The sequence below is a fragment of the Hemiscyllium ocellatum genome, chromosome X, assembly GCF_020745735.1.
Source record: "Hemiscyllium ocellatum isolate sHemOce1 chromosome X, sHemOce1.pat.X.cur, whole genome shotgun sequence".
NCBI lineage: Eukaryota > Metazoa > Chordata > Chondrichthyes > Orectolobiformes > Hemiscylliidae > Hemiscyllium > Hemiscyllium ocellatum.
Window position 1 is genome coordinate 14,566,922 of NC_083453.1, and position 13,907 is coordinate 14,580,828.

General features: G+C 43.8%; 1 protein-coding gene and 1 non-coding gene across 2 annotated transcripts in view; one reads left to right on the plus strand and one right to left on the minus strand.

Annotated features, from left to right (window-relative positions):
* Window positions 1-2,923: 2,923 nt before the first annotated feature.
* LOC132805868 (U2 spliceosomal RNA) lies at window positions 2,924-3,107 on the minus strand. Its single transcript, XR_009640967.1, has one exon. It is a non-coding gene; the product is annotated as a U2 spliceosomal RNA (small nuclear RNA).
* An 8,236-nt stretch (window positions 3,108-11,343) lies between these two features.
* suox (sulfite oxidase) overlaps window positions 11,344-13,907 on the plus strand; it is a 35,908-nt gene continuing 33,344 nt past the window's right edge. The window contains exon 1 of the mRNA XM_060820928.1: window positions 11,344-11,371. Within this exon, the coding sequence (XP_060676911.1) occupies window positions 11,347-11,371 (25 nt within the window). The 5' untranslated portion in view covers window positions 11,344-11,346. The remainder of the gene's footprint in view (window positions 11,372-13,907) is intronic.

Here is a 13,907-nt window from a genome sequence, read left to right on the forward strand (position 1 = left end):
ACAAAACAAATAATCTTATCTTCACCACTCTGCTTCTGCAAATTCATTTATCCATGACAGCAACAGTAAGGGCGCACAGTTGTCATGGAGACAAAGTCCCGTCTTCACAATAAGGATACTCTCCATTGTGTCATGTGGCACTGTCACAATGACAAACGGAACAGGCTTTGAACAGATCAAGGCTGGACATCCATGAAGCAATGTGGGCCATTAGCAGCTGCAAAATTGTACTCCATCACAATCTGAAACCTCATGATCAGGCATATCCCCTATTCTAACATTACCATCAAGCCAGCAGCAAAACCAGGCATACCTAAATGTGAAGCTACAAAACAGGACTACAATATTTGTATGCCAAACAGCATAAGCCACAAGTGACAGACAAGCTAAGTAGTTCCACAGGCAATGGATCAGATCTACATTGCAGTCCTGCCATTTCCAGTTGTGAATTTGTAAACAACTCACTAGAGAAGGCTCCATGAATAATCCCATCCTCAATGATGAGGGATGCCAGCACATCAGTGCAAAAAACAAGGCTGAAGTATTTGCAATAATCTTCAGCCAGAAGTGCTGAGTGAATGATCCATCTTGGCCTCCTCCAGAGAGCAGGTCAGAGGTTAGGAATCCTGCAGCAAGAAACTCACCTCCTGACTCCCCAAATCCTGTCCACCATCTACAAAGCACAGGTCAGGAGTGCAATTGAATAATCCACACTTACTTCGGTTAGTGCAGCTCCAACAACACTCAAGAAGCTTGAAACCATCCAGGACAAAGCAGTTACTTGATTGGCACCACATCCACACTCACTCCCTGAATTACTGACACAGCAACAGCAGTGTGTACCATCCACGAGAAGCACTGTAGACATTAGCATAGACCACTTCTGTTTGGAAGGACAAGGCTGGCAGGCACAAAGGAATACCACTACTTGCAAGTTTTTCTCCCCCCACTAAAATGTAGCCTAATTAATTTTTGGTAGGGAAATGCACTTTTGCAATTAAGACAGCTGCCTGCCTCTCTCCTTTGATTTAACAGAGTTGTGCACACAAAGGTGACCTGACCAAATTACTACTCTTGTGGAAGCTTTAAACTAGGACATTAAAATGCACTGTTGCTGGTTTGGCCATATATTTACTTTCTTCCTGTATGTGATTATTTACTGAGCACCACATTCTCACTGAATGGTGGAACAGGCTGTAGGGGCTAGAAAATCACAGCAGGTCAAGCAGCATCTGAGGATTAGGAAAATTGACATTTTGGGCAAAAGCCCTTCTTCAGTCCCGATGAAGGGCTTTTGCTCGAACCATCAATTTTCCTACTTCTCGGATGCTGCCTGACCTGCTGTGCTTTTCCAGCACCACTCTAATCTAGACTCTGATTTCTAGCATCTACAGTCCTCACTTTTGCCGAGGCTGTAGGGGTTGAATTGCCTACTCCTGTTCCTATGTTCCTGTATCATCATCCTCTAGAAGTTCCAAGATGCATTATAACTAATCAATTGCTTTCAATGTCTTGAAAAATGCAGTACACAGTTAATGTAATTAGTTAGAACAGTCTGCCTGATTTTAAGTTTTAAGGGACAGTGGTGGGTCAGACCCCTGTCATTCTTCAAGTTAGACTATGGAATCTTTTACATCTCGCAGAACAGACACATGAAGCCTTTGCTTTAAAAATCTCAACTGAAGATAGAATCTCTAACACTGCAGCACTCATTAAATAATTTATGAAGTGTCAGGGTGAAGTTCTGCAACAAAGTTTGGAACCACAATCGTCTTGAGTCCATGCCAAATGGAACTGAGGACATTGAAGGTAATAAAGTACATTCCATAAGAAATGACTTCTTAACCTATTAATCCAAAGTGAAACACAAGAAGAATGAATATATTTTATGATATGCTGCACACATACTTACTGCAGTGTCAGAATATTAATTGACATTGACCATAAAATTCTGGATTAGTGGTGCTGAAAGAGCACAGCAGTTCAGGCAGCATCCGAGGAGCAGTAAAATCGACGTTTCGGGCTAAAGCCCTGCAGAATCAAAGCAAATATTGAACACAAACTATTTTTAGATTAAAAATAAACTAATGAGGAATTAATTCTGAAATTTAAGTCTGTCCACCATTTTCCTCCTAAGTGTTATGTATATGAATGTCTGGTACCTTAACTTCATTCACTCCATATCCCTGAAAGTATTGTCCGGCAAAATTTCCAAGTTTGTGGACAACAGAAAATCTGGAAGAATTGTAAACAGTGGAGAACAGTGTAGAACTTCAAAAGGATATTGACACATTGGTAGAATGGGCAAATAGGTGGCAGATGACATTCAGTGCAAAGAAGCATGAGGTTTTATACAAAGAACATGGAGAGACAGTATAAAGAATACTATTCTAAAGGGTGTGCAGAAGACCTGGGTGTACACATGCATAAGTCATTAAAGCTGGCAAGAAATTTAAAGATAGTTGTTAATAAAGGAGACAGTATCCTATAGGCCGTAGGTACAAGAGCAGATTAGATTACTTACAGTATGGAAGCAGGCCCTTCGGCCCAACAAGTCCACACCGACCTGCCGAAGCGCTACCCATCCAGACCCATTTCACTACATTTACCCCTTCAATTTAGCCTGGCCAATTCACCTAACCTGCACATTTTTGGATTGTGGGAGGAAACCAACGCAGACACGGGGAGAATGTGCAAACTCCACACATTGAATTGAACCCGGGTCTCTGGCGCTGTGAGGCAGCAGTGCTAACCACTGTGCCACCGTGCCGCCCTTTTTATAAGACAGAAAACTCATAACAAAAGATGATAGCTTCATGCAACTGAAAAGATAATAGATGGAACAATCACTGCAATCAACACGGCAAACTAGCAAAGCCAAGAGATTCACATTGCATTAACATGCTTTTGAACTTGGGTAGGCATTGGGTGCACCATTCCTGGAAACACTGCAATACCAGGCTGATACATGGAGAGGACAAAACAAGCCCTTAACCCATCTCCCTGCTCCAAAAATCCATTTAATACAAACACTCCCACGTTCGGGAGATATCAGCGATTAAACTGATAAGAACAGAAACTACACATATTCTGAGCCAAAAAGGAGTTAATGATGAACTTATCTAGGACTGGTTAAATTTCATGTAGAGTATTTAGTAGAGTTATGGTCACCACACAATAGGAAAGATGTGAAGTAAGGTACAGTCAGAAACATGGGAAGTTATGATGGGGAATAAAGAGATGGCAGACCAATTAAATACATACTTTGGTTCTGCCTTCAAAAAGAGAAAGCAAAATCAATGTTTCCATTCCAGTGACCCTTCTTCAGAACTTCTCCAGTTCTAGAAGGGTCACTGGGCCTGAAACATTAACGCTGCTTTCTCTCCATAGACCTGCTGAGTTTCTCCAAACTTTGTTTTTGTTTCAGATTTCCAGCATCCATAATTCTTTGTTTTTTGTTTAGTGTTTAACTCACTGCCACATCTCTTCCAAGTATGCCCACCTTGAAGATATTCTGCTCCTGTCTCTGACAGGACTTCAATTCTAACCTTTCTTTTTGTTTACCATCATTGCTTTTGTTGTTGTTACTGGTATTTGACAGCATATTTGCCAAAATTTGTTTCTACAGCCATATTACATTCCTCAGTGACTGCCTCCAGCTCAGACTCACCCCACGGATCATAAGCCATCATTTCTTCCCCCTCCAGTGGGATGCCTCCACTAGACACATATTCCCCTCCTTTATCAATCTTCCACACAAAACATTCCCTCCAAGATACCATAGTCCAATCCTCCTCCATTCGCAATACCTCCCCACAGCCCCGCAGAACCCTGCCCCCCCCGACAACTGCAGAAGATGTAACACCTGCCTGTTTACTTCCTCCGTCCTCACCATTCAAGACCCCAGAAACACCTTCCAAGTGAAGCAGCAATTTACCTGCACTTCACTCGATCTAGTTTCTTGTATTTGCTGCTCACAATGTGACTTCCTCCACATTGGGGAAATGAAACACAAACTTTACAGAACACCTATGTTCTGTCGGCAAAAATAACCCCGAGCTTCTGGCTGTCTGCCACTTCAATCCACCATCATGTTTCCTGGCCAACATATTCCCTGTCTTGGGCTTGCTGTGGTGCTCTAGCGAAGCTCAGCACAAGCTGAAAGAACAGTATCTCATTTTTCCCTTGGGGACCCTTGCGGCCTTCTGGACTCAATATCAAGTTCAATACTTTTAAGGCCTGAGCACCTTCTTCCATGTCCTTACCCCACCCTCACACACCAGGCCCTGTCATCACCCAGTTCAGAAGGGTCACTGGACCCAAAATGTTGACTCTGCGAGAGATAAATTAACATTTCCCTGTGACATTCAATTACCATAACTGAATTCCCCAAGATCAAAATCCTCTTTTGACACTCTTGCCTTCATCAGTCAGAGTATTGAGTATCAGAGTTGGGATGTCATGTTACAGCTGTACAAGACATTGGTTAGGCCACACTTGGAGTACTGCATACAATTCTTGTCACCCTGCTATAGGAAGAATGCTATTAAGCTGGAAAGGGTGCAAAACAGATTTACAAGGATATTACCAAGACGAGAGGGTTTGAGTTGTAAGGAGAGGCTGAATAGGCTGGGATTTTTTCCAGTGAAGTGTAGAAGGCTGAGGGGTGACCTTATAAAGCTTTATAAAATCTTGAGGGGTATAGATAATAATTTTAGAGACTGAGCGCTGAGGGGCATAGATAAGGTAAATAGCCAAGGTCTTTTCCCCAGTGTAGGACTGAACTAGAGGTCATAGGTTTATGGTGAAAGGGGAAAGATTTAAAAGGGACCTGACGGGCAACCTTTTCACACAGAGGGTGGTCCGTATGGAACGAGCTGCCAGAGGTAGAGGCAGGTGCAATTACAACATTTAAAAAACATTTGAACAGGTACAGGTGTTTGGATAGGAAAGGTTTAGAGGGATGTGGGCCAAATGTTGGCAAATGGGACTAGTTCAGTTTAGGAAACAGAGAGTTGGGCCATAGGGCCTGTTTCCATGTTGTATGGCTCTGTGACTATATGAACAGGGCCAGTCTTACAAATGCTGTGACTACAAAACTTGAATGTAGGAGGGCTGATCACTAAGTTGCAGATGATACGAAAATTGATGGGGTGGTAAAAAGTGAGGAGGATAGCCTTAGTTTACAAGAGGATTATAGACGGAATTGTCAGATGGACTGATCAGTGGCAAATGGAATTCAAAGTTGAAAAATGTGGTGCTGGAAAAACACAGCAGGCCAGGCAGCATCCGAAAAGGAGGAGAATCGACGTTTCGGGCATAATCCCTTCTTCAGGAATGAGGCTGCTGTGCCAAGCAGGCTGAGGTAAAAGGTGGGGGGGGGGTGGAAATTTGGGGGAGGGGCGCTGGGAATATGATAGATGGAAGGAGGTGAGGGTGAGGGTGATAGGCCGGAGAGGTTGGGAAGAAGATTGCAGGTCAAGAGGGCGGTGCTGAATCCGGGGGTTGGGACTGAGGGGGAGGGGAAATGAGGAAGCTGGAGAAATCCACATTCATCCAGTGTGGTTGGAGGGTTCCTAGGCAGAAGAAGAGGCGCTCTTCCTCCAGCCGTCGTGTGGTCAGAGTCTGGCGATGGAGGCGGCCAAGGACCTGCATGTCCTTGGCGGAGTGGGAGGGGGAGTTAAAGTGTTCAGCCACGGGGCGGTTGGGTTGGTTGGTGCAGGTGTCCCAGAGGTGTTCCCTGAAACGTTCCGCAAGTAGGTTGCATGTCTCCCCAATGTAGAGGAGACCACATCGGGTGCAGCGGATACAGCAAAGGATGTGTGTGGAGGTGCAGGTGAATTTGCGACGGACATGGAAGGATTTCCAGCGCCCCTCGTCCAAATTCCCTCCCCCCTACCTTTTACCTCAGCCCGCTTGGCACAGCAGCCTCATTCATGAAGAAGGGCTTCTGCCCGAAGCGTCGATTCTCCTGCTCCTCAGATGCTGCCTGGCCTGCTGTGTTTTTCCAGCACCACATTTTTCAACTCTGGTCTCCAGCATCACTTTCTCCCAAATGGAATTCAATCCAGATAAGTGTGAGGTGATGTCCTTGGACTGAGAAGCATTGAAGACCAGAGGGACCTTAGTGTGAATGAACACCGATTCCTTAAGGTAGCGGGATAGATAGACAGTGGTTAAGAAGGCATGTGGGATACTTGCATTTATTAGACAAGACATAGAGTTGGAACTTTATAAAACATTGGTAAGCCACAGCTAGAGTATTGTGTGCAATTCTGGATATTGCCAGAATTGAAGAGTTACATAGAACATAGAAAGATACAGCGCAGTACAGGCCCTTCGGCCCTCGATGTTGCGCCGACCGAATCCTACCTAACCTACACTAGCCCAATAACTTCCAAATGCCTATCCAATGCCCGCTTAAATGACCATAAAGAAGGAGAGTTCACCACTGCTACTGGCAGGGCATTCCATGAACTCTCAACCCGCTGTGTAAAGAATCTACCCCTAACATCTGTCCTACACCTACCACCCCTTAATTTAAAGCTGTGTCCCCTAGTAACACCTGACTCCATTAGCGGTAAAAGGTTCTCAGTGTCGACCCTATCTAAACCCCTAATCATCTTATACACCTCTATCAAATCTCCCCTAAACCTTCTCTTCTCCAATGAGAACAGCCCCAAGTGCCTCAGCCTTTCCTCATAAGATTTTCCTACCATTCCAGGCAACATCCTGGTAAACCTCCTCTGCACTCGTTCCAATGCCTCCACATCCTTCCTAGAGTATGGCGACCAAAACTGCACACAATACTCCAGATGAGGCCGCACCAGAGTCTTATACAGTTGCAACATGACCTCAGGACTCCGGAACTCAATTCCTCTACCAATAAAGCCCAGTACACCATATGCCTTCCTCACAGCACTATTTACCTGGGTGGCAACTTTCAGAGATCTGTGTACATGGACACCAAGATCCCTCTGCTCATCCACACTACCAAGTAGCCTACCATTAGCCCAGTAATCCATCTTCTTGTTACTCCTACCAAAGTGAATGACTTCACACTTAGCTACATTGAATTCCATTTGCCACATTTCCGCCCAGCTCTGCAACTTATCTATATCCCGCTGTAACCTACCACTTCCTTCCTCACTATCCACAACTCCACCGACTTTTGTGTCATCCGCAAACTTGCTTACCCAGCTTTCAAGCCCTTCCTCTAGATCATTTATAAAGATAACAAAAAGCAATGGTCCCAAAACAGATCCTTGTGGTACACCGCTAGTAACTGCACTCCAAGATGAACATAGTCCATCAACTACTACCCTCTGTCTCCTTCCAGCCAGCCAATTCCTAATCCAAACCTCTAATGTATCCTCAATGCCATACCTCCGTAGTTTTAGCATTAGCCTACCATGGGGACCTTATCGAACACCTTACTAAAATCCATATACACAACATCTACTGCTTTACCCTCGTCCACTTCCTTAGTCACCTTCTCAAAGAACTCAATAAGGTTTGTGAGGCACGACCTGCCCTTCACAAAACCATGCTGGCTATCCTTGATCACGTTATTCCTATCCAGATGTTCATAAATCTTATCCCTTACCATTCTCTCTAAGACTTTGCCCACCACTGAAGTCAGACTCACTGGCCTATAGTTACTAGGGCTATCCCTACTCCCTTTCTTGAACAAGGGACCACATTCGCTATCCTCCAGTCCTCTGGTACTATTCCCGTTGACAATGACGACATAAAAATCCAGGCCAATGGCTCTGCTATCTCCTCCCTAGCTTCCCATAGGATCCTAGGGTAAATGCCATCAGGCCCAGGAGACTTATCTATTTTCATCCTCTCCAATATTCCCAGAACCTCTTCCCTGCATATTTCCAGGCCATCCATTCTAATCATTTGTGACTCCATATTCACATCAGCAACAGTGTCCTGTTCCTGAGTGAATACTGATGAAAAGTATTGATTTAGTGTCTCTCCAATCTCCTCCGCCTCCACACACAACTTCCCACTACTATCCTTGACTGGACCGATACCTACCCTAGTCATCCTTTTATTCCTGACATACCTATAGAAAGCCTTTGGGTTTTCCCTAATCCTACCAGCTAAAGACTTTTCATGTCCCCTTCTCGCTTCTCTTAGCTCTCTCTTTAGATCCTTCCTGGCTACCTTATAACTCTCTATCGCCCCAATTGAACCTTCACGCCTCATCTTTACATATGCCGCCTTCTTCCCTTTCACAAGGGATTCCAATTCCTTACTAAACCACGGCTGCCTCACAAGGCCCTTTACACCATGCCTGACTGGTACATACTTATCGAGGACACATAGTAGCTGCTCCTTGAACATCTCATTAGTGTTCTTCTCTTGAAGCCTGTTTTTCCAATCCACACATCCTAAGTCATGCCTCACTGCATCATAATTTCCCTGCCCCCAGCTATAACTCTTGCCCTGCGGCGCACACTTATCCCTCTCCATCACTAAAGTAAAAGTCACCGAGTTGTGGTCACTGTCCCCGAAGTGCTCACCTACCTCCAAGTCTAACACCTGGCCTGGTTCATTACCTAGAACCAAATCCAGTATAGCCTCACCTCTTGTTGGCCTGTCTACATATTGTGTCAGGAAACCCTCCTGCACACATTGGACAAACACTGACCCATCTAATGAACTCGAACTATAGCTCTCCCCGTCAATATCTGGGAAGTTAAAGTCCCCCATAACAACCACCCTGCTACCTTCACTCTTTTCCTGAATCATCCTCGCAATATTATCCTCTACTTCTCTAGGACTATTAGGAGGCCTGTAGAAAACACCTAACAGGGTGACCTCACCTTTCCTATTTCTAACCTCAGCCCAAACTACCTCAGATGGCAAGTCCTCTTCCATCGTCCATTCCACTGCTGTAATACTATCTTTGACAAGTAATGCCACACCTCCCCCTTTTTTACCCCCATGTCTGATCCTACTAAAACATTTAAACCCTGGAACCTGCAACAGCCATTCTTGTCCCTGTTCTACCCACGTCTCTGTAATGGCCACAACATCGAAGTCCCAGGTACCAATCCACGCTGCAAGTTCACCTACCTTATTTCTTATACTTCTGGCATTGAAGTATACACACTTCAATCCACCCTTCTGTTTACAGGCACCCTCCTTCGAGATCGCTGCATTATTCATAACCTCCCTACACTCAAGGTCCTGTACCCTAAAGCTACAGTCCAGGTTCCCATGCCCCGGCGGAGTTAGTTTAAACCCTCCCAAAGAGCACTAGCAAACCTCCCCCCAAGGATACTGGTGCCCCTCAGGTTCAGGTGTAGACCATCCTTTTTATAGAGGTCCCACCTTCCCCAGAAAGAACCCCAGTTGTCCAGAAACCGGAATCCCTCCCTCCTGCACCATCCCTGTAGCCACGCATTTAACTGCTCTCTCTCCCTATTCCTCGACTCTCTATCACGTGGCACGGGTAACAAACCAGAGACTACAACTCTGTTTGTTCTAACTCTGAGCTTCCAACCTAGCTCCCTGAAAGCCTGTCTGACATCCTCACCCCTCTTCCTACCTATATCGTTGGTGCCAACGTGGACCACGATCTGGGGCTGCTCCCCCTCCCCCTTAAGGACCCGGAAAACACGATCAGCGACATCACGTACCCTTGCACCTGGGAGGCAACATACCAAACGTGAGTCACTGTCGCCCCCACAAAACCGTCTGTCTGTACCCCTCACTATCGAGTCCCCAAGAACTACTGCTCTACCTTTCTCCACCCTACCCTTCTGAGCAACGGGGCCAGGCTCCGTGCCAGAGGCCTGAACCTCGTTGCTTGCCCCTGGTAAGTCATCCCCCCCACAAGTATCCAAAACGGTATACTTGTTCTTGAGGGGAATGACCGCAGGGGGTCCCTGCACTGGCTTCCTCCTCCCACTCCCCCTCACTGTCACCCATCTATCTTGAACTTTCGGAGTAACTACTTCCCTAAAGCTCTGATCTATGACCCTCTCTGCCTCCCGAATGATCCGCAGTTCATCCAAATCCAGCTCCAGTTCCCTAACACGGGCTTGAAGGAGCTGGAGATGGGTGCACTTCTTGCAAGTTCTACTAATGAGAAGAGATTGGAAAAACTGAGGTTGTTTTCCTTGGAGGAGAGGAGATTGAGAGGGGATATGATTGAGGTGTACAAAATTATGAGAGGTACAGACAGGGGAAATGGGAAGAAACTTTCCTTCTTGTTTGAGGGATTAATGACCATAGGCATATATTTAAGGCAGGAGGTTTACAGGGGATGTGAGGAAATTGTTTTCACCCCGATGGTGGTGGGAATCTGGAACTACTACCTGTAAGGGTAGCAGAGGCAGAAATTTTCATGTCTTTTTTGAAATATTTTGTGGTGCACTTGTGATGCTATGATGCACATGGATATGGGCCAAATGCTGGAACAAGAAATTTGAATAGTTAAGTAGTTGTTTTTGACCAGTGTGGACTCAATGGGCCAAAGGACCTTTATCTGTGCTGTAGACTCTCTGACTATGAATAATGTATGTGTGGATGTGGGAAGGTTGATTCACTATGTTTGCTCATTCATCCCATGATTAAGTTCCTAAAATTTCTAATTAAAACTGAAAATCCTCACTTACTCACCAAGCCTGGCAGTATCTATGGAAAGATAAATCAGCTAAAATTTCTGGTGGACGTCCTTCTGTCAAAACTGAGAAAAATTGAAGAGATAACATTATTTTAAAGGCAATAAAAAGGCAAAAAGTGTGGCAAGTTCAGAGATATTAAATGCCTACAGGGTTGATCATGCAAAGCAAAGTAATTGGTACAAAAGATAGGTTTAGGTGAGGTGTGAATGACAGACTCATTAACAATTGTTGTAAGAAAAAGGTAAAAACAAATCTGCAAAGAAAAAGGAAACGAGATGAAATGTTCCTCAGGCTTATGTTGAACTTCACTGAAATAGCATCGTAGCCAGAGCTTACAGGCCTCAAGAGTGGGAGTCAAATCGCCAAAACAAACTCTGAATAAGAAAAAAAACCCGCCGGAAATAATTGACAGGTCAGGCTTTCCCTCTGTAAATAGCGGTAGACCAACTCAATTTTTGCAGCATGTTTTTTTTTGTTCTACATTAAAATAATCTATTGAGGAATACATGTATATGATCTCCTCAGACAGCCACGAACTGTCCGGAAAACAGTGCAGTTCCACATTGCTCTTACAGTTACTATCATCACACTAGACAGCTTCTAGATCAACGCAGGTCGCGCTCAAGCCATAAACACATAGACGTCACAGGCGCTGGCCTGATACCACGCATGCGCATGCTGCTCCCGTATCAATCGAATGACGCGTCGTGTGGAATCGTCAGGTAAAGTGTCGTTGGGCTTGGGTGAGGGGTGGTTTCTGAGGGGGATTTGAAAGTCTGAATATTTTCTTAGTGATGATGCTCAAAGGTTTTATCAAGGCAGAACCAACGAAACATTTTGAATCACGAGTTTTTTTAACGTATTTAAAACGTTAAAAGTTTTAAAATATATTGCAGTTGAACCCATTTTATTTGGCAATGTTGTCCTGAAACTTCAAACTGAGTTTAATGTAAGGGTTAAACCATTGGGCATTTTTAAAAAAAATCTTTTCCGTATAAGAAACAACTGATCATCACGCGTGTATTCTTTTTGGAATTTTAGTTTTTAATCACGAAAGTGGTTCTGAAATGTCAGGTTCACTGAGCTGATGTAGGATTTCTTGTGGTCAGCAGTGCCAAGAACAGTCATGATCTCTGCAAGCTGACACGGTGGTCTGTACCACGTCCACTTCTGCACTTCTGGGGCTCTGCTATGCTATCAAATATATATTTTTCTTTCTGCTCCAATTTCATTAAGAAAATGAATGTAGTTTTATTTGTGAAAAATGCTATTTTCTGTATTGTTGGAAGCGATGGTTTTGATTCCCCCTTTCTTCTCTTCTCCACCCCCCCCCCCATTCTATCTTTTCCCTCCACTGTAGTCTCCCTTTTCCAAATGCTGCTCACTTAGGAAAAGTGTAAACCAAACCTGCAAGACTTGCATTTCTGCAGTATTTGTGACCTTGGAACATTGAAACTTACTGGCATCAAATTAGTGCAGATCCTGGAATCTGTACTACAAACAATAAATGCTGGAGGTCACAGTGGGTCAGGCAGCATCCATGGCAAGCGAGCAAGCTAAAATTAAATTATTGAGAATGTGGTGCTAGAAAAGCATTGCAGGTCAGGCAGCACCTGAGGAGCAGGATAATTGATTTTTTTTTCTCTTTTGGGCAAAAGCCGTTCATCAGTAATCTTTTGCCCAAAATGTTGAATCTCTTGCTCGGGTGCTGTTTGACCTGCTGTGCTTTTCCAGCACCACACTCTTGACTCTATTCTCCAGCATCTGCAGTCCTCACTTTTTTGCCTAAAATTTAAATGGTGTTCCTCCACACTGGTTCTGATGAAGAGTCATCTTGACTCAAATCGTAATTTGTCTCTGTCTCTTCCACCCCCCCCCCCCCCCCCAAAACCATGGATGCTGCACTGATTTCCAGCATTTGTTGCTTTCAATATAAGAGCCAACATAAGTAGGTTAAAGCTCTTTGAGCCTGCTCAACCATTCAAGATGATCATGGGTGACTTTCTGCTTCAATTTCACTTTTCTGGTTCTGCCATGTGGTACGACACAGGTAAACTCCTCTGCTAATTTAAACCAGAGACACATTAAAGCTCACCTCTCCTCGTAATCTGTAAAAGTATGAGGAGAATTTGATTTAAAAAAAATTGTTCATGGGATTTGAGTATCACTGACTAGGTCAGCATTTAATGTCTATCCAAGCATTAAATGCATTATTGTGGGTCTGAAGTCACAGGCCAGACCGGTAAGGTTTCCTTCATGAAAGAGCATTAGCAAAGTAGATGGGCTTTTATGCTTTTTATTCCAGCTTTTACTAAATTCAAATTTCACTATCTACCACAGTACTAAAGGGGCTATGGAGTATAATAATTTAAGACTGAGATGTTTTCATATCTCAAAGAATTAAGGGTTATGTTATAAAGTTGCAGGTGTGTACTGTACCTTTTAAGAGAGAGAGTGAAAGCTGGCAAGAACTTTACAAGCACAGACTGTGCTGAAAAATTTGAAAATGTAACATTTGGCTGTGAAACAAATAGTTGAGCAGAGTTGTTATGATACACAACAAATTCGAATTTGGCCAGTTTAAATTATGTCCCAAGAAACCAAAATCCAATCAAATTTTGAATTTTACTGGTTTGATGTCATCAAAATAATGAGCCAATCCGATGTTTTGGAGTTTAAAAAAAAACTAGGCATTTTGAACAGTTAGCCAGAGCGGAAAAGAGCACCAACAAACAGACTGCCCGCAGACATGCTCTCTGAAAGGTACCTGTTCATATGAAATCTGTGCAGCAGAAGACTGAAGAAAAGACCCAGAAAAAATCTACAGAGGAAAATAGACACCTGACTGGTTTTTTGAAATTTTTTTTTAGAAAAAGTTAATCGGGGGTTTTATTAGATCAGTATAGTGTTGTAGAGTGAGAGGTAGACAAATTGATTGGACAAAGGAAGATTACAGTGTAGATAGTTCTTGTTTTAATGTTTTTATTTGAAGTTAAAGAATAAATTATAGACCAGTGAGCCTTTGGTTGTGGGTAAATGTGCGGAAAGGGTTAAAGATATAGGATTTATAATCATCAGGAAATAGAGATGTTTAGAGATGCAGTTTTGTGAAGGGTAGATCGTGTCCCACAAACTTTAGAGTACTTTGGGAAGGTGACCAAACAGATGGATGAGGGTAAAGCGGTTGATGTGGTGTATATGGATTTCAGTAAAGCATTTGATAAGATTCCCCATGATAAGCTATTGCACAAAATACAG